Source organism: Tiliqua scincoides, chromosome 3, assembly GCF_035046505.1.
Source record: "Tiliqua scincoides isolate rTilSci1 chromosome 3, rTilSci1.hap2, whole genome shotgun sequence".
In the NCBI taxonomy this organism is placed as follows: domain Eukaryota; kingdom Metazoa; phylum Chordata; class Lepidosauria; order Squamata; family Scincidae; genus Tiliqua; species Tiliqua scincoides.
This window is the reverse complement of record NC_089823.1, coordinates 112,540,794-112,560,077: the sequence shown is the minus strand read 5'-3', so window position 1 is coordinate 112,560,077 and position 19,284 is coordinate 112,540,794. Positions and strand designations below refer to the sequence as shown.

The following is a 19,284-nucleotide window of genomic DNA, read 5'->3' as shown; positions in this document are numbered from 1 at the left end:
CTGTGGGGACTGGGATGTACTCACCAGTCCCTGCTGCAGCCTTCCAGGGGTGCGGGGAGCCCTGCGCAAGCGTCTGCAGGGCTCCCCAGCCTTCTAAAAGTGAAAGTGGAGCGATCACGCTCCACTTTCAGTTTTGCGGAGGTGGAGTGCAATCACTCCACTTTCATTTTTGGAATGTCGGGAAGCCCTACAGATGTTTGTGCAGGCTGCTGCACGACAGGCTGCTGCAGGGACTGGTGAGTACATCCCAGTCCCTGCAGCCCCCCTTAGTGATGCTATCCTGGGAATCGCGTTGCTGCCTTCCCTCTGCCCCTGCTCCTTAAGAGGGCAGAGGCCAGGGCTGTCAGGTTGGGGCATTGCGATGCCCCAGTTTGAATAGTGCTGCCCAATAGTGTTCCTTGCCTTCTGAGGACTCCTCCCATCTTTCCTCGCCGACCTTTGCCAGAAGCCACACCACTAAAGGGTCAGAGCTGGGAGAGCCTAATAATCACATGGGTCAAATAAAGAGCTTCTATGGGCTGTATCCAGTCTGTGGACCTTAGAGACCATTTGACACTCTTAATCTAGATGTTTCCACAAGGTAACATTAATTCTATTAAAACAAGGGAGGGTCTCATGGCACCGTAAAGACAGATTTATTCTTGTGGCACAAGATTTTGTGGACTAGAGTACACTAACAAAGCAAGCTTTAATCTACAGAAGTCTGTGCCCCAATACATCTGCTAGTTTCTATTTTTTTTTTCCATTTATACCCTTCTTTTTTTATCCTGAAACTCATGGCTATTTGTATTGGGTGGTAATTTAGTCAGTAACCTAACCCTCCTTGACCAGAAAAGTGACTGTATTGCTCTGATCATGTCCTGGGTTTTTAAAGATGTGTCAGGCAGTCCAATCCTGAGCTACCTGGTGCACGGAGCTGCCATGGCACCAAAATTGACTGCCACAGTATCCTGTGTGCACCAGGTAGCCACTGCAGGCTCCTTGGGGGGAAGGGGACTTTCATTCCCTTTCCCTGGGTAAGGGAAGTAGCCCCGCGATTGGGCTACTTGATTCTGTGGCGGCTCTTTAGTTAAAAGTCATTGACTTTCCTGGTTTTAAGATTATCTTTTAGACTTACAATACATTCCTTGAAATTCCAGAAATGGGCACATCTCCTCATAGCATAAGTCAAGAAGATTCAGGCTGCAATTCTAAATTCACTTCTAGCAGGGTTCTCCAATCCTCAGCCGATGGGCTGGATCCGGTGTTTGGAGATAGCCCTCCCCCGTGCGAGTAGCACTTACAGTTCCACCATGCTGCTGCTTCTCTTAGTCACAAGGATGCTCTATGGAGTCACCTGGACATCCTGTTGCGCAGCCTCCTAGGGGTATTGGCAATAGACACAACTGCCAAGAGCGTCTTTGTGATGTGATTGGGTGACAGGAGCAGCAGCAGCATGGCAGAATTGTAAGCATTGACTGGGACGGAGAGGGCTTTTCAGCTGCACAGCGGTGACTTATGGGAAGGAAGACGCATTGAATTCAGATGGGCTTTGTAGCAGTGATGCTTAGCATCAAGCTGCAAGTCTTATTTTGTAGATGCTTCAAAGCAGTTCTGAACTCCATGCCCATGAAAATCTCTATTAAAGAGCATATTGTTTTTCATGCTTTCCTGACACTTTTACGTGGTTGATCTAAAACAAATACTTCCTCTTTTTTTAAGCCCTGAAGCTATTTTTTCTTTGAGCCATTTGATCTGTTTAATAGGCTTCTTTTGGTGGATTCCTATTTAAGGTTTCCTTTTTTGCCTTACTGCAGATTACTCATTTTTATTAGACTGCAGCAGCTGCATAAACGCAGTGTAAAATGGTATCAAGTACTGGTAGTTAAATAGCTCTTAAAATAGATCTGAATGTGTTTTGATGTCAGTTGCTCTCTTTTTGGAAAATCCTGTTACCTAGCAGGAGAACTTTAAGCCTTTTTTCTCAAATGTTGCAGCCAAAGTAACATTTGAGTAGAAAATGTTGAATATATTTGATCAAATTGCATTCCCAAAATGGAAGTGGTGGTATCTAGAAATAGTTGTTTAATCACTACAGGGGGCCCCCCATATCTGCAGATCCCATATCCACAGATTCACTTATTCATGGATCGGGCCCAGGCCCCTCCAGTGTGTGCACTCCCGTGCGCACCCCCTCCAGAGAGGCCTCTGAGCTCAACAGAGGCCAGGGATGGATGTCCCTGGCCTCAGCCGAGCTCAGACTGAGCTCAGAAGCTAAAAACACTTGACTTCCAAGTTTCATAGAGAAACCGGAAGTAATGTTTTTAATATCTTATAATGTGTTGGGAGGCCGGGCTCAGTGGCTCCTCAGTCGGAGCTAAGCAGAGGCCAGGGATAGATATCCCCCTTCCAGAGGGGGTGCATGCAGGGGTTCACACACTGGGGGCCCAGGCCTGATCCGCTTATATGGGATCTGCAGATATGGGGGCCCCTGTACTAATTAAACAAATAGTTCTAGACACCCCTGCTTTGCCTCCGAGGGGGAGCGTTCTCCAGAACTTTGGGGACAGGCGTTTGCCTGTATCCACAGTTTCAGATATCTGCGGAAGGTTCCAGAATGGAACCCCCCGTGGATAAGGGGGATGTGTGTGGTCCCTATTTTGCACCTGCTGCAGAGGGGGTCTAAACTTGAAGCGAAGTGTGAAAATACAGTGTCAGTTCTTTCAATATAGGTAATGACATTTGAGATTAATTTGGGTGTAAATTAAACCTGACCCATACCATTGCACTTGTCTCTAAAGCCACATGGAGAGACGGTTTGGTGCACTTGAGTACAATGGTAAAAAAGCAATCTTCTTTGTCTCCATTATACGTTTGGCAGCTATTCAGACATCAGTGTTACTACAGAAAAAATGGTCTTACACTTTTTTGAGCTTCATGACATTCATCTAGCAGCGGGAGAGGCATGATTTCAAGCTGTGCAGTGCTAAAAGATTCCCTTGTAAGATAATGAAAGCTGAATAGAAAATGCAATACAGGAAATTGACTAAAGGCTATTAAGGAGTGGAAAGTATATGATGATTACATGCAGTTAGAATGGCATTGAAGGGTATAGATGTATAGAATGCGAAAGGTGTTTTAAGGCTAAGTAAGATTTTGCTATCCACTTGGGCAAGTGGGTGATAGGATTGTGCCATGTGCACAAGAAGCCCATTGTGGGTCCCAAAGAACTAAGTATAAAAGCCCACATCCCCCATCCTCTACTATTATATTATACAGGTTGTGTATCCCTTATCCGAAATGTTTGGGACAAGAAGCATTTTGGATATTGGATTTTTTCATATTTTGGAATACTTGCATATGCATGAGAGATCTTGGGGATGTGGCCTATATCACATCACTAAATTCATTTATGTTTCATATACCATAATACACATAGCCTTAAGGTAATTTTATAAAATATTTTTAATAATTTTGTGCATGAAACAAGGTTTGTGCATGAAACAGTTTGTGATTTTATTTCTTTAGGCAATAAAGTGAAAAAGAAAGAACGAAAGCCATGTTGGTGCTCAAAAAAGTTTCATATTTCGGAATTCCGGATTAGGGATGCCCAACCTGTAATTGTATAATGTCATAACAGTTGGTCTGTAGCAGTAGTAGATGAATGCCTTCTGTACAGTGTATTGATCTGTATACCATCATATTTGCTGTAGTGAAATGTCCTAATTTTTCCCATATGTTTCACCTGTTTTTGAACATTCAAACCACCCACAGGTTTTTGTGGTGCCTCAGCATCCTGAAGCAGCAGCTGAGCTATTCAGATGCAGAAGTTATTATCCTTTTGTGTTGTTGTTAATCTTCTCCTTTTTCCCAACTGACCAATAACAAATTATCTGGTTTTAAGCCAGTTCATTGGACTATGAAGCCCACCTGATTGCCAAGAAAGTGGAATTCAGGAGTCCAGTTTTAACATCTCCCTCATTAGTACCCAGTTCCATAGGTGGAACCTAGTTATTACTCACAGGCTATGCATAGTGAACGTCACACATACCCTTGTAATCTTTTGCCCAGGTCTGATTCTGCTTCTTCTTTGGGGTGTCACTTTCCCATAAGAAGAAGAATAAGCAGCTGATTCTTCTGGGGGGGGGGGGTAGGTCACTCACTTTCCTTGCTACAAGTTTGGGTGCAAGGACCAGGGACCTGGGCAACATGAAAAAGCAGGACAGGGAAAGTATCCAGTTAGTCAAATCAGGGCTTGTACTTTATTTCTCACTTGCTTTTTAGCATCCTTGCCATCTTTTGCTGCTCCCATATTTCCTTTTGCCTATTGATCGGTACCTTATTTTTATCCCTTGCAGTTTCCCATCTATAGTTTTGATTTTGCAGCCAATTGATCAGCTTCTTTCCTTTCTCTGTTTTGTCTGTCTGGTCTCAGTTTATTTAGGGAGGTAGTGGGTTACCACATGTACCAGGCTGCTCACATTCTGCTGCTGGCTGGTTTTAAGGAAACCTAGGCTTGTGTGTTCTCCTGGGAGGGACATTTTTCCAAGGCAACCACCTCCTGTTTGGGCTCTCTAGTTTGGGTGATGACAGCACGTTACCTTTTTCAAGCTCATTCCCAGTTTACCCAATAAAAAGAGTGGAAGCAGAGAGCAAGGGAGAGATGCGCTGTCAATAATTGATAGGTGCTGCACCTTCTTTTGCCTCCAAGTCTTCCCTTTACACTTGCCTTCCAATTTGCATGAACTGAGACTTTTTAATGGCATTCCATATAAGGAAATGTTAGTTAGGGCTAATTGTGAGAAAGTAGAGCAGTGGTAGAGTGCTGCAGATAACCAGGGTGTGAAATACCCTAGGAAGAATGTTCAGCATTTGCAGTTTAACTTGTCAAACCAGTGTAAAGCTTGTCTTTTGTGTTTGGTTTTCTTGTTTCCTTTCTGTGACCCCTTCCCCCTGTGCCACTGTCCTCCCAAAGAAAACAGCAGTGGGGGAGGGGAGCGGAGGTCATTTTAGTCAGGATCATAGTACAGGTGAGAAAAGGTTAAATGGCTCTCCCTATGTGCTGTCATCCTGACCCTGATTAGTTCCCATTTCAGTTGTTGCTTTTCACAGTTAAACAAAAAATGAACATGTGACAGCCAATCGTGATTAATATCACTTCTACAGTACTTTGGATATAAGAATAATTTGTGGCCTAAGTTTTTTTCCTCCCCAAATTAATGTCACTTTGTTCAGACAGACCTCAAAATTCAAGTTAGAATTATTCAGATGTTGGTAAGATTCTTTTTTTAAACTGTTTTATCTCAGTTTTACTAAACTTGGCAACATTCTTTTCCCTCTCCCTTTTTTTTCCTTGTTAGCATTTACAGGAAACTCTTGAACTTCAGCCTGGCGATGCACGTTTATTTTTAAATGGCCTTCCTATAGACCTCGACTTTCATGATCCATTTAGGTAAAGTATTACTTCTGTGTCTTGTTTTTATTATATCCTCAACTCATTCTCCTGATCAGTAGTTCAGCTAAACTGCAGTTAGCTGTATCTTGGCAATCCTGAAAAAAATATGAATGTGTGTCATTCTGTGGTTGGTTGGTTCAAAATTTTCTTTGGTTCCTCCCCCCCCCCAGGGGGGGATATTGAGAGGGGGAACAAAAAACAGGTGGACCCTTGTTATCTGCAGGGATTCTGTTCCTGGACCCCTTATGGACACCAAATTCCGTGTGATATCAAATCACGTGGATTTCAGGGTCCTCTGAGTTCTGAACATGCTCGGAGCTGTTCTGAGGCCCAGGCCTCAGAATGGCCTCTGGATGTCCTGGAAGGGCACATCTGGTTTTTGGTCGAATGTGCTCTGGTAGTCCCCGGTAGCCTCTGGAGACTTCAGGTTGGGCTGAATGTGGCTCAACAGGGGTCCAGAGGACCCACGTTGAGCCAGATTCGTGGGTCAAAAATCCATGGATAAGTAGGCTCAACCTGTAGTTGCTCAGGAAATAAGCAAAAGCATTTATCATTCCAACCATTGTGGTCATTATAGCAATCATATACTATTTTTGATTACATTTTACACAAAAAGAATAATAAAAAGGTTCACAGAAGCTATCTGTCAAAGATCTGATGGCTTAGTTCAAATCATTGTGTGAAATAACATTGCCACTTCACACACCACCCTTTACCACTTCTTGACCCTCTTTGCTCCTTTTTGTCACTGCAGGGAGAGCAGGACTAGAATAGGTAAATGCAAATTCCCCTTCCTGTAGACCAGCCATTTTCAACCACTGTGCCATGCCACACTGGTGTGCCGCGAATGGTCCCCAGGAGTGTCACTGGAATTTGGGAAAGGGTCATTTATTAGTAGAGCCATTGGGGGATGTAAGCCTCCCACCAACAGTATGGTGTGCCTTGTCAATGGTTAAAACACTGATGGTGTGCCTTGACCATTTTAGTGCCCTTTCGGTGTGCTGCAAGATGAAAATGGTTGAAAATCACTGCTATAGACTCACCACCCTCTGCCTTAACTCTGTCTTCCCTACCCTTTAAAACCTGCTTTTAGGAGCCACTGCATGCTTGGTTCCACTTTCTTTGACCTCCTTGTTTCTTGACCAATCTTCTCTGCATTCTTCTCTCCCATTGCTCAGAGCATTCAACCCTTCTTGATCATATGAACTGTAAAGTTTCTTCTTAGAACAGTGGTTCTCAAACTTTTAGCACTGGAACCCACTTTTTAGATTGTGAGTCTGTCAGGACCCACCAGAAGTGATGTTATTAACCTGGAAGTGAAGTCATGATGGGAAGTGACATCAATTTAGGCTTCAAACCTAAGCTGGAATTGGCCAAAGGTCCTATTACACAGCACTCCCATGCTGTTATTTTGCATAACTCAGAATTCAAACATTCCAGCTTGGACATCAAAGCAGAACACAGACTTCGATCCTTCTCCAAACACTACCCCCTTTCCAGCTTCCTCCAGCCCCATCTTCCCACCAGGGCAAAGCAGCATGCCTCTCTCCCACAGGGAATCCACCCTGCCCAGCAGCTCTGTACCCTGTATTTTCAGTTTTGTATTTTCAGTAGTGGCTATGCTAGGTGATACGCAACCCATCTGAAATTGGTTCATGACCCTAGTGGGTCCCGACCCACAGTCTGAGAAACACTGTCTTAGAGCAGTCTCTGATTTATGGCCCAATCCTATCCTTTCCCTCCCCTGTTGATGCATGTGCCAGAGCACATGCTGCATCCTATGGGTATGGGAGTCCCTGAGATCTCCTCTCATCTCAGAGGTAAGAGAACATTTGTAACCAGGGTAACCAGGATAAGCTTCTGGTGCTAGAATGGGCCTACTAGGACCTGCACTAGCAACTTTGCTGGCTTTCAATCTCCACACAAAAGTGGACTAATGACTGTTGAGTTCTCTTTGCAATCATTCCATGCTGTGACACCAGCTTAGTAAATTGGTATCTAAGGCTTTACTGCTACAGTCATAATACAGTATCGGTTCTGCATAAACAAAACATGAAGAAAAAGAAAACTTGGGGCCTATCCTAGCCTATCGTTTGTTCCCTTATCTTGGGGCTGTATTGTGACTGCATTGATGCTGGAAGTTTGAACAGGATTGAGCCCTAAGAAATGTCTTTGAATTGTTCTTTGCTTGTTCAGCTTTTTCTTCTGTATGGTTTTCTACATAAATATATGTTTTAAATATAAAGTTTTTTAGAAACTCTGAAACTGGAAGGCAAAGCAGTCCATGGACTTCACTCTCTTGGCCTTAAAGGAGACATGCTTAGTAAATTGTTGAGATTATCTATCCGTTCTGATGATAACACTTACGCCCTAGACATCCGTCACTCTGCAATAATAGTAAGTAACCTTATTTATTTTAACCACTGATTGTCATTTTGCTGATTACTGCTTGGGGCAGGCTGGGTATAGTAAATTTCTACCTGTTTTTCTGAGTTTTAAACAACTGGTACAGGATAGGATGCATTCATTTTTTACAGATCAGCTGCATTTTGCTTTCTGTGATGTTTATGAGAAACTCTTAGGCATTTCAAATTACCCATGTTGAAATATTTGCTCTTCCAAGAGCAACATTTTGTGTTTGCTTGAGGATGAAACTATAGCTTTGGAAGGGGTCTTCAAGGCCATCTAGTCCAAACCCTTGCTTGAACCAGGAAAATCCTATCAAGAGCATCTCCAAAATGTGCATCTCAAGCCCCTGCTTGAAGATGTCCAGTGACAGAATCGCCTCAGTTACTAATTATTAGTTCAGTAATTGGTTCCCTTGTTTTCTGTGGGTTTGCCAGTTATTAGAAGAAAAGCCATTTGTGTAAGACACATGTGCAACTGAAAACACTAGTAAACCTATTAATTAGTTCTATGTTCAGTCACCATATTTCACTGTTATATTTATTAATTGTAGATGTGCTTTTGTGAATAAAGAATTTAAAGCAGAATCTTCATTATCAAATGATATTTTTTTTGTAACTGAGAAAGAAATGGAAAGACTTCCAGAGGATTCCAAATTGTCCTTTATTGACAAGTACGTTAATAGTGGTAGTGGTTGAGGAAAAAAATTATTCAATTCCGGCAATACATACTGTATCCTCCCATGTGGACTGAACTCTCTTTTTTCTTTTTTAAAGAACAGTTTAATTGCTTTTTTCTTTTTTAAAGAAAAACTTTAACTTGAAAATAACTAAAGCCTAAATGACTGTCAGCCCAATCCTATGAATGTCTACTCAGAAGTAAATCCCATTAGAGTCAATGGGGCTTACTCCCAGGAAAGCATGGATAGGATTGGGCTGTAAATTGTGGTAAGAACAGCTTTGGTTATTTAAGAATATCTTCCACCTTTTGGAAGCTTGTCAAGTTTTCCTAAAGGAGAAGATGGGTAATGAGGAACAAGACAGCTTGCCCACCAACACTGGTGTTGCCCTGCAGTGTAGCTGAACTGTGGAACATAGGAAGGGCTGGATGTTTGTCAGACCATGTTTTCAGTTACCAGGGCTGATCTTGTGACCAATAGGTTTTGCAATTGTCTGATCTGAAGAGTGCATGTGCTCTAGAACAGATTCTAGAATTCTCTGCAATGTCTGGGTGATCCTTGGCAGATAAATCAATTTGGAAAGTGTTCTTTTCACCATAAAGTTTGATAAGTTTTATTCTCTGGTATATTTGTGCTTTGAAAATTTTTAGCATAGTTTTAAAAATGGAGGAGCATTTAAGAAATTGAGATAGCATAAACCTACCGTATTTTTCGCTCCATAAGACTCACCTGACCATAAGACTCACCTATTTTTTAGAGGAGGAAAACAGGAAAAAAAATATTCTGAACCAAATAGTGTAATAAAATATTTAATAAACTATAGCAGAGTAACATTTGAACCATCCCCCCCTTCTTAGGGTGAATGGGATCATAAACTGGCATGAAGATCCCTCCCTTTATTAGGGTGAATGGGATCATAAACTGGCATGAAGATCCCCCCTTCATTAAGGTCCCCAACGTGCACTCTTTTTTGCAGTATTTGCTCCATAAGATGCACACACTTCCCCCCCCCCACTTTTTTGGGGGGAAAAAGTGCGTCTTATGGAGCGAAAAATACGGTATCTGTTGTCTCCTATTGTTTTGATTTTATTTTAGAACCTCAGAATCCATTGTGATCCTCTGGTTTTTGCCTTTATGTTTGAGTGACTAGTACCTATGTGAAACACTCCTATCTACATGGAAGTTGTTTTTCCTTTAGCCATTTTCATGCATCTGGGAGAATATTTACATAATCCGATCATGTGTGTGGGAGACAGTGACATGTTTGCCACAGAATTTTTGTCCTCTTGCCACTTGGGTGCTAAGTTCTTGATCAGGATTCTCAGAATGGGCCTTTGGCCCATGTAGTTTGATGGCTTGAAAGTCTTCACAGTGCAGTATCCACTCACTGAAAAGAGCCTCCGCAACAGTTAGAGTCATAACAAGCTCCTAATTATAATTAACATTTCAACCTTACAATTGGGTGTTGAGTTTAGTATCAGGTTGCTAACATGGAACTTTTGAGAGCTTTGAGTTTGGCTATAACATTTTGTTTTAAGGGGTGACTTGGTGAACTTTGGCAATCACTGGGTTCTTTTTTTTTTTTAGTGGGTCAATAACCTGGAAAAGGATCATATGTATGACAAGTGGCCTTCAAGTTTTCAAGAACTTCTTAAACCAGCATATGCAGGAATAATGCGACAGATTCGCCGTAATTTGTATAACATGGTATGTATTTGTGTCTGTATGTACTGGGCAAATTAAATATATACTTTGATATAAGAGCTGCATTAGACTTTAGAGTCCTTCACATGGAAGTCACTGAAAAGCTCATACCATCTCTCACACCCCCACATACCAATCTTGACTGCATTTGACATGTTTATGTGTAACGCTTAAGAGTGCATCATGCAATCCATGTTAAGTTTGCGCAGCGGCTGAGGCTTTGCCTAGTAACACCAACAGGGGTGATATTTTTCATCTGATTAGGCAACACACAGATTAATGCAGTTTTAAATGCTACTTTTCTCACCCTTCTTGCATGCCTGAATTGTTGCCACAGGAGGGAGCTTTTGGTGGCCTCTGTTTGGGGGCTTGGTGCTAAAACAGTTCTAGTCTGAACCTTTTGAAGCAAACCAGGGAACTGGTCCTAATAGAAACAAGTTGCCCTAGACTTGAGCTGCAGTGTAATGTGTTTTTTCTCCTTTGCCTTGAGTACATGCCTATGCAGTCCTCATTGCTGGCTTCTACTTTCGGGCAGCTTTTACAGAAGCTGACTTAGGGCCAAATCCTATCCAACTTTCTAGCACCAATGCAGCCCCAAGGTAAGGGAACAAATGTTCCCATACATTGAGGAGCCCCCGTGACTGTCTCCCCACCACAGGATGCAGCGCACACCCTGTTATTGGCATAACAGCACCAGCACTGGAAAATTGGATAGGACTGGGCTCTTAGACCAGACTATGTGCTCAAATATTGTTAATTCATTCCAAAACACCTCATCTGTTTAACTATTGTGGGCACATTCATACATTGCCTATGGAGCCTCTGAGCCTCCAAATGTTGCTATGAATGTTTCCTGTATATAAAGCTTAGCAGCATGCTTTGGAATCTGACCCTGTGGAAGTGTTTTCTATGCATAATAGTAACATGTAAATCAGCCTTGTGGCATGAGTTATGAATGAATACATAAATACATGTAAGAATTTGGCATTGTTGACAGTGTTTCAAGATCTCTTCCTTTCATCATACTTCTCTTTTGCTGCAATTCTAACTCTTTGAGTTTATTACCGGAAATCTTAAGCTGTCTTTTTTCCTTCTGAGGAAGAGAGAGTAATATCATAAATTAGGTTTCTTTTAACTCTAGAAGAAGTTAATTTTATACATTATTTTGAAAACTAAGAGTGCAATCCAAACGGTGCGCCCGGCCAGCGCAAGTCCCTTGTGCCAGTCTGGGAGGGTTGCAAACGTGCCATAAAGCATATTTGCACCTCCTTAGGAGTCAACTGGACTGGCGCAAGAAGGTGCACCAGCCTGCAGACGCTGCATCCAGTTCAGCCAGTGTGGGGATTTGTGGGGGGGGGGCATGGGGAAAGCAGGGAGGAGGCATTCTGGGTGGGGGGAAGGTGGGCAGGGCTGTGGGCTGACGGTGAGACAGCGGGGGTGAGACCAGGAGCCGGCACTTGTACCAAATTCTGAACCTGTTCCTGGGCAGCATGATATGGCTCTAGGCTGCTTGGATCTGTGCCACCTCTCCAGGTGGTGGAGATCCTAGTAGACCCATTAAGGCTGCATTGGTTTTCCCTGGGGTAAGGGGAAGCATTTCCCCTTGCTCTGGGTCAAGCCACTTACAGCCCAAAATTCATGCTGGATACAGGGCAGGCCGAACACCAAAACTCAATTTATCCCTGGAGAAAAATAGGGCTTCTATCCTCCCTTGTGATTAGGCTTTTTATTTAGAGACACTTTACGATATGAGAGCCTGTTGATGTCTGTCAAGAAGTCTTAAATTCTAATACAGCAAATGTGCAACATACTGTTTCTCTTTCATGGAATAAACTTATTCTTGACTACTATTTTCTCAAACCAGTTGCTATTGAATACATGTATTTGAAAAATTCTATTGTTGAGACCCTCTGGCGGCAGTTTTCTCAGTTGGGCTGTTTATATATTGATGACAATTGTCAAATGAATAAGCCTTGTGGTTGTATGAATTTGCCTCTGAAATCCCAAGGTTTTTTTTATTGGAGACCATTTCTTTGTATTTGTACACAAGGTTAAAAAAAGACTAATATATTCAGCAGCAATAAAAAATATAGCAGTCAAGGTTAGTAATTTTTACAGCATAAAAAAAAATCTGCAGACCAAATGTAGGTAACAGACATATTTTAGGTTTTATTCAAATCCCCCGTGCGCCCCCCCCCCCCACAAAAGTGCCATTAATCAGAGGATCTCTGCAGATAAACATACACATTTTTGGGTCCTGAGCAATATTAGGATGACAATTGTATTATTGTTTATCACCCAGTGCTGGGCCTTTTAGTACAAATTCATAAATTCCAAAGTTGAATTAAAGTATACTAGTAACATTTTCCTCTCAGCTTTTCTTAGAAATTAATGTGCAAGTCTTCCCAGTTTCTCCAGCTATTGTGTGTGTTTGTACTTCTCACTGTAGTGGTAAATCTGTATTTCTGCTGTACAGTACTGCCTTAGGTGCAGGTGGGGACTCATATAGTGGAATGCTCTTCCTTGCAGGAAAATTTACTCCTCATGAAATACAGGTATGTCAGGTGATTTGCCTAGGCTACATTCCTTCTCTCTCTAACATCTAGATTTCCATGTGGAGGGAAGTTTTTATATGGTGGAGTTTTCAATCTTGTGAACCCACAACAATGGCCTGAAATAATATGATCCATTCACAGTTTTACTTCCTCTATGTGGAGCTTGTGTGGTCCCTTGGGCTCTTAAGTTTGCAAAGGAAAAGAAAAGAGAGTGCTGCCTGACCTATGAATTCTCTTCTCCTGTTAGGTTCTATTTATTGATCCTCTTCAGGAAGAAACAGCTGACTTCATGAAACTAGTAGATGTAATCTACAGTCAAAAAGTACCTCTTAGGTAACTTAAACTGTGATGTTCATCTTCTGTTAGAATGGTGGTGGTTAGCATGTACACTCTCTCCTTCCCTGTAGTTGCAGGGACTATCATAGAATTAGGACTTACGCATTAGTTTGCCTACTTGATGATATAGGGAAGATAATCTCAATTGAGTGAAGTTTATAAATGAGGGTATTGTGATGGATGTGCCCTTCTTTGAAACTATCACCAACTGCTGTTTTTCAATGAATGCAAACCTGACAAAATGGACAGGTGTGATCTTCATCCAAGGTGGTATACAATGAAATATACGATTATTTTGGGTAAAAGTCATGGGAGTAACTTTTGGATTTCCATCCATTGCTAATACAGGCATGCTCTGGTATCCGTGGGTTTTCTGTTCTGGAATTCCCCATGGTTAACTGAAACTGCGGATACCAGGGACCGCTTTCCTCACCTCCAGAGAGTCTTCTGAGCCCAGCAGAGGCCGCGCACATCCATCCACAGCCTCTACCAGGCTCATAGTCAAAATAAGTCACTTCCTGTTTTTTTTTCGTAAAACTGGAAGTGACCTTATAAGGTCTGGAGGGGGCACACACACATGGTGCGTGTGGGGGGAGGCACAGATGCAATCTGCAGATAAGGGAATCGGCCCCCTGTCTAAATTAAGGCTGCAATTCTAAACACACTTTCTTGGGAGTAAGTTGCATTAAATACAGTGAGACTTACTTCTGAGTAGACATGCATAAGATTGTGCTGTCAGTTAAACAGAGCTTATTCATGAGAAAAGGAGTTACAGAACACATAAGAACAGCCCCACTGGATCAGGCCATAGGCCCATCTAGTCCAGCTTCTTGTATCTCACAGCGGCCCACCAAATGCCCCAGGGAGCACACCAGATAACAAGAGACCTGCATCCTGGTGCCCTCCCATGCAATACTCTGCAAAGGGTGGTATTTAATCAACCTCTTGCATTCTGATTGTGCAAGTTGGGAATGAAATTAAGATCTTGGCAATGGAATATACATGAGAGAAAAGAGTATGTGCATAAATTTGAGAAAGTTGAGATGGACCTAGAGCATCTTGGTGACCCTACAGAAGATCTTCCCAGGATACCAAAATGGCAATGTTACGCAACTTATCCAACAATCCAGTTTAACTTATTGGTTGCCTGGACTGGCATGTATAGTGCAGGGTCACCAACATGACATCTGGTGCATCTTGCACACTGGCAGGAGATCAGACTGATTGGAAGAGGTAAATAAAGAAAAAAATTACTTGAGGGTGCAATCCTAACCCATTCCAGCAGCGACATAAGGGGAATGCAGCTCCAAGGTATAAGGGAACAAACATTCCCTTACTTTGAGGAGGCCTCCGTGAGTGCCTCCCAACTGCAGGATGTAGCACACGACCCATTGGCACAGCTATGCCAATGCTGGAAAGTTGGTTAGGATTTGGGACTAAGTCCTCAGCTGCTGCCTGGTCCCCCATGGGACTCCTCAAAGCTATGTCAGCTCTTTTGCTGACATCACTCTGAGAAGCCTTATGGGGACATAGCTGGTGCCACCTTCATCCACCCCCTATTGGCTCTGTACCAGCTCCTCCACTGGCAGACTCCTGTTGGCAATCAGTCTGTGTGGTGCTGTTGGTGACTCATCAGCCACAACACTCCAGTGACTGGTTGAGCAGCTGCAACTGTGGTAGATCTTGAGGTACACCGGCAAACCCTGAGGATAGGCTTGGGCCATAATAGTACAGGGGCCCTTTTTATCTACAGGGGTTCCATTTCCAGAATCCCCATGGATATGGAAAACCACAGTTTTTGGTACCCTCACCCTAACCTCTGAACCCAAACAGAGCTGGGTTCTGGTCAGGCCCGAATGGTTTTCTGAGGCCTACAGAGCTGCACATGACTGCCTGCAGCTGCTACAAGCCTCAGAATGCCTGAAAAAGGTTCTTCACTTAGGCAAAAATAACCAAAGATGCAAGTACAGAATAGAAGTTACCTGGCTTGGCAGCGCAACATGTGAGAGAGATCTTGGAGTTGCAGTGGATCACAAGATGGCCATGAGTCAGCAGTGCAATGTGGCTACAAAGTAGGTGAATACCCATCTAGTCCAGCTTCCTGTATCTCACAGCGGCCCACCAAGTGCCCCAGGGAGCACACCAGATAACCTCATCCTGGTGCCCTCCCTTGCATCTAGCATTCTGCTGTAGGAGGATTTCCTGTTACAGGCAGGGATTGGACTAGATAATCTTTTAGGTGCCTTCCAACTCTATGAGTCTATGATAATGTCTTAAATGGCAATAAAACTGTCACTTCTGGTTTTACGATAAAACTGGAAGTAGAGTTTGTTTTGGTCTCTGTGCTTTTTTGGGCATTCTGACGCCTGCAGCGGCTATGGACAGCTGGGTGTGGCCTCTGTGGGCCTCAGAAAATGCTTGGAAGGCTGGGGGGGCATTCAGCACCCATGGATAGCTGCAATCCATGAATGCCAAACCCACAGACATCATGGGCACCCTATATTAAGTTACAGAACATTTAATTAAAATATGTTTTATATGCTGTAACTCATTGTGACTATCTCCATCTTTAATATCTTGAACATTGCCAGTTATTTCTTCCTGTTAAAATGTTTGCATTTTGTAGAGAAGTATCTGTCTGTGTATCTGAAGGCTAAAGCAGCATGTTTTAATCTGCTTTTAATGTGGTTTAATAAAACTATACAACTCTTGCCAAATTTTCTTCTTTCTTGAAACAGAATTGGATTTGTTTTTGTTTTGAATACGGACAAAGAGGTTCATGAGAATGAGGATGCTGGAGTTGCTTTATGGAGAGCATTTAACTACTTTGCAGATGAACTGGACATTCCTAATGCTTTTGCTGCCGTCATAAAAGTTAGTACTTGTAAGCAAATGAAAAGAATGCCTTATTTGTTTTTACTGTTGCTTTCCTACATATAGAAAGTGGCCACAGGGCAGGGTTTATTTCTGGGGAGGAGAGAAGTGGAGGATATGGTAATGTATCATTTATCTATGCCTAATAAAGGTTTATTCATTCATTCATTCATTCATTCATTTATCAAAAACTGATTTTGCCTAACCCTGTTCTTGTAAGAGCTTACATGCAGGTTTTCCCTGAATAGATGTAGATATTTGTATGTGCATATTGTAGTCTGAATGGACCTGAAATAATTTCAATGTCCTGTTCTAATGTAGGATCCCACATGGTAGATTATGATGCATATAATCTAGGCATACAAGCAAGAAGTGGCGGGTCCCTTGAGGGCCAAATTCTATCCAATTTTCCAGTGCCAATGCAGCTGCAATGCAGCTCTGAGGTAAGGGAACAAACATTCCCTTACCTTGAGGAAGCCTCTGTGACTGCCGTCCCACTGCAGAATGCAGCATATGCCATGTTGGCATGGCTGCATTGGCACTGGAAAGTTGGATAGGATTGGGCCCTCAAAGAGTACAGAAACACACTGCAGATGGAAACTGGAAATCCGCAAGGTCTCTGAACAATCTGATCAATTTGATCTGAACAAATCTCAAAGAGTAAAGAGACCAAGGTTGGGGGGGGGGGAAGGGCAGAATCATTCCTGAACCCAACTGTGGTGTTCAGTTTCACCAGGAGTACGAAACTGAATCCAACTACAAGTTGGAGAAATCCAGGTTCAGCGTTCTTAGGGAAGGAACTGAAAATAAAATTCAGTGTTTTAATGACTTTTTATAAAAACAGTGCAGTTGCTTTAAGAACAACACATACAGTTCTTATCCCCTCTTTCCATAAAGGATACAGAGTTGGAAAAGGTGCAGAAAAGAGTAAAAGCATACCCCAACCCCCTCCCCCCCAAAAGCTAACAGGAATGGTGTCCTTGTTTCCAACACTTTTTGATTTTGAAGCCTCTTTTTCAGGACCATTTAAAACCTTAAGGAGCAATTCAGTACCACTCCATACAAATTTAAAAACACACTTAGCTTTTCAGATGTTTTTGAAAATCAAAACATGTTGGAAACAAGAAAGAACATCTATCCTGTCTGCTGTGCCTTGGCATTTTTTTTTAAAAAGCCTATAACTGCTTCCACAGCTGACCTTTTTTCACCTGGCACAGAAAAAGGACAACCTAAAAGATTGGAGTACCTTCCCTTAAAGGAAAACTTAAAACATTTGGAACTTTTTAGATTAGACACAGAAAAAACTGGAGGGAAGGGGGTTGCTTACATGCTGCTTTAAAAATTTTCCAGAGAAAATTAGAGAAATGCTTTTCCCTCTTTCATAACACTAAAATTTGGGGATCACTGAGTGAAATTGATTGGCAGTAGATTCAGATCAGATAAAATAAAATACTTCTTTCTAAGATGCATAGTTAAAACATGAAATTTGTTATTGCATAATGCTGAGATATTCAATCTGTGCGTCCTGCCTCCCTAGTGAGGCATGGCTAGCCTCCAGGGGCGTCACCAGGCATCTCAGGGAGAGAGGTGGCCAGCAGCTGCTCAGCTGCACTGGCTGCCTCATGACTTGCTGCTTTTCCGAGGCTGAGAACAAGGTGGGTGGGGCTGCGTGAGGTGAGGTGGGTGGGGCAGTGTGAAACATGGTGGGGTGAGGTGGGAGAGAAGGCTGGCTGGGCAGGCAGAGGTGCCACATCTCATCATGGAGCTCTCTCCATGTGCAACCTTTCCCCAAGGACTACATTTCCCAGGGTGCCCCTCGCCCTGGGCATCCTGGGATTGGTCAAGCCTGGAGGAGAGAAGAGTGTGGAGGCGCTGCATCTCATCAGCACAGGGGCACTCCTGGTAGGCTTCAAACTGGGAGGGAAGAGTTTGAAACTTACCAGGCAGTGCAGCGCTTTCCTCGGCTCCTAGTGGGGGAGGGGCAAATGCCCCAGCCTGCATCCCTGGGGGACTGGGGTGGCATCTGCATGCTGGGTGTATGTGTGTGAGCAGCCCCCATCTACTTTGGGGTGAGTTGTAATCTTGCTGTATGTGGCTGCAATCCTTTCCACACTTTCCTGGGAGTAAGCCCCATTGACTCAAATGGGGCTTACTTCTGAGTAGACCTACATAGGCTTGGGGTCTGTGTCAGCTTAACCCAGGATCTTCACCTTTCTCTTTTTCCTCCCCCTTCAAAAAAGAAAAAAAGCCATTCTTGATGGCTTTGTCTCCAAAAATTGATTAAAAATAAAAAATCCCCATTCCTTTTCAGCCATCCCTTTTTCCTCTTGCCTCTTTTTTTTTGGGGGGGGGGGGTACTCTGTTGGCTGCTATTGTAAGACAAAAGGCACAATCCTAGCTAGGTCTACTCAGAAGTAAGTCCTATTGTGATCAATGGGACTTACTCCCAGGAAAGTGGGGTTAGGATTCCAGCCAAACAGTGTCTGGGTCTCAGTTTGCAATTAGCAGATACACACAAAACAAAGTCTTCCCCTCCCCCAGCAGATTCATCACTTCCCCCTCCCTTTCCAAAACCCTCCAGGTGTGCTGCTAACAGGGCACAATCCTAACCAGGTCTACTCAGAAGTAAGTCCTATTTTGTTCAATGGGGCTTACTCTCAGGTAAGTGTGGTTAGAATTGCAGCCTCAGAGTGCTGGCAGCCTTGTTTCTAGTGTATAATTATAACACCTTCATCCCCATTTTGGGGGTAACTGAGGTGAGGTGTTGTAATAGGGAGCTGTGACCAATGGCCACAAGGATCAGGGGAGGCGCGAGCCGGAAAAGTTCGAGAACCACTGGCATAATGTGATGGTATCTGACGGCTTAGGGCCCAATCCTATCCAAATTTCCAGTACCGGTGCAGCTGTGCCAATGGGGTGTGCACTGCATTCAGTGGGGGGGGGGCAATCACAGAGACTTCCTCAAGGTTTGAGAACATTTGTTCTCTTACCTCGGGACTGCACTGTGACTGCACTGGTACTGGAAAGTTGGATAGGATTGGGCCCTTAGATGACTGTAAAATGACTATAGAATTTAGATAAATTTCTGCAGCGTGGATTTCTGCACTTCTGTTTGCCTTGATTGCTAACAGGAAGCTTCCAGGTTCAGAGGCAGTATACCATTTACCGGGCGGGGGGGGGGAATACTTCTGGTTACTCTTTTGGGGGAGGAGGGTGCTGAAATAGAATGGACCTTTGAACTAGAATAGACCATTAGGGCTCTTACATTCACACAGTGTGTATTTATCTATGTTGTA

General features: G+C 43.2%; 1 protein-coding gene across 1 annotated transcript in view; it reads left to right on the top strand.

The window, feature by feature from the left end:
• The window catches only part of UGGT2 (UDP-glucose glycoprotein glucosyltransferase 2), an 89,993-nt gene that overhangs the window by 28,063 nt on the left and 42,646 nt on the right, over window positions 1-19,284 (top strand). The window contains exons 9-13 of the mRNA XM_066622030.1: window positions 5,340-5,431; window positions 7,681-7,831; window positions 10,107-10,226; window positions 13,026-13,111; window positions 15,853-15,988. Of these exons, the coding sequence (XP_066478127.1) occupies window positions 5,340-5,431; window positions 7,681-7,831; window positions 10,107-10,226; window positions 13,026-13,111; window positions 15,853-15,988 (585 nt within the window). The remainder of the gene's footprint in view (window positions 1-5,339; window positions 5,432-7,680; window positions 7,832-10,106; window positions 10,227-13,025; window positions 13,112-15,852; window positions 15,989-19,284) is intronic.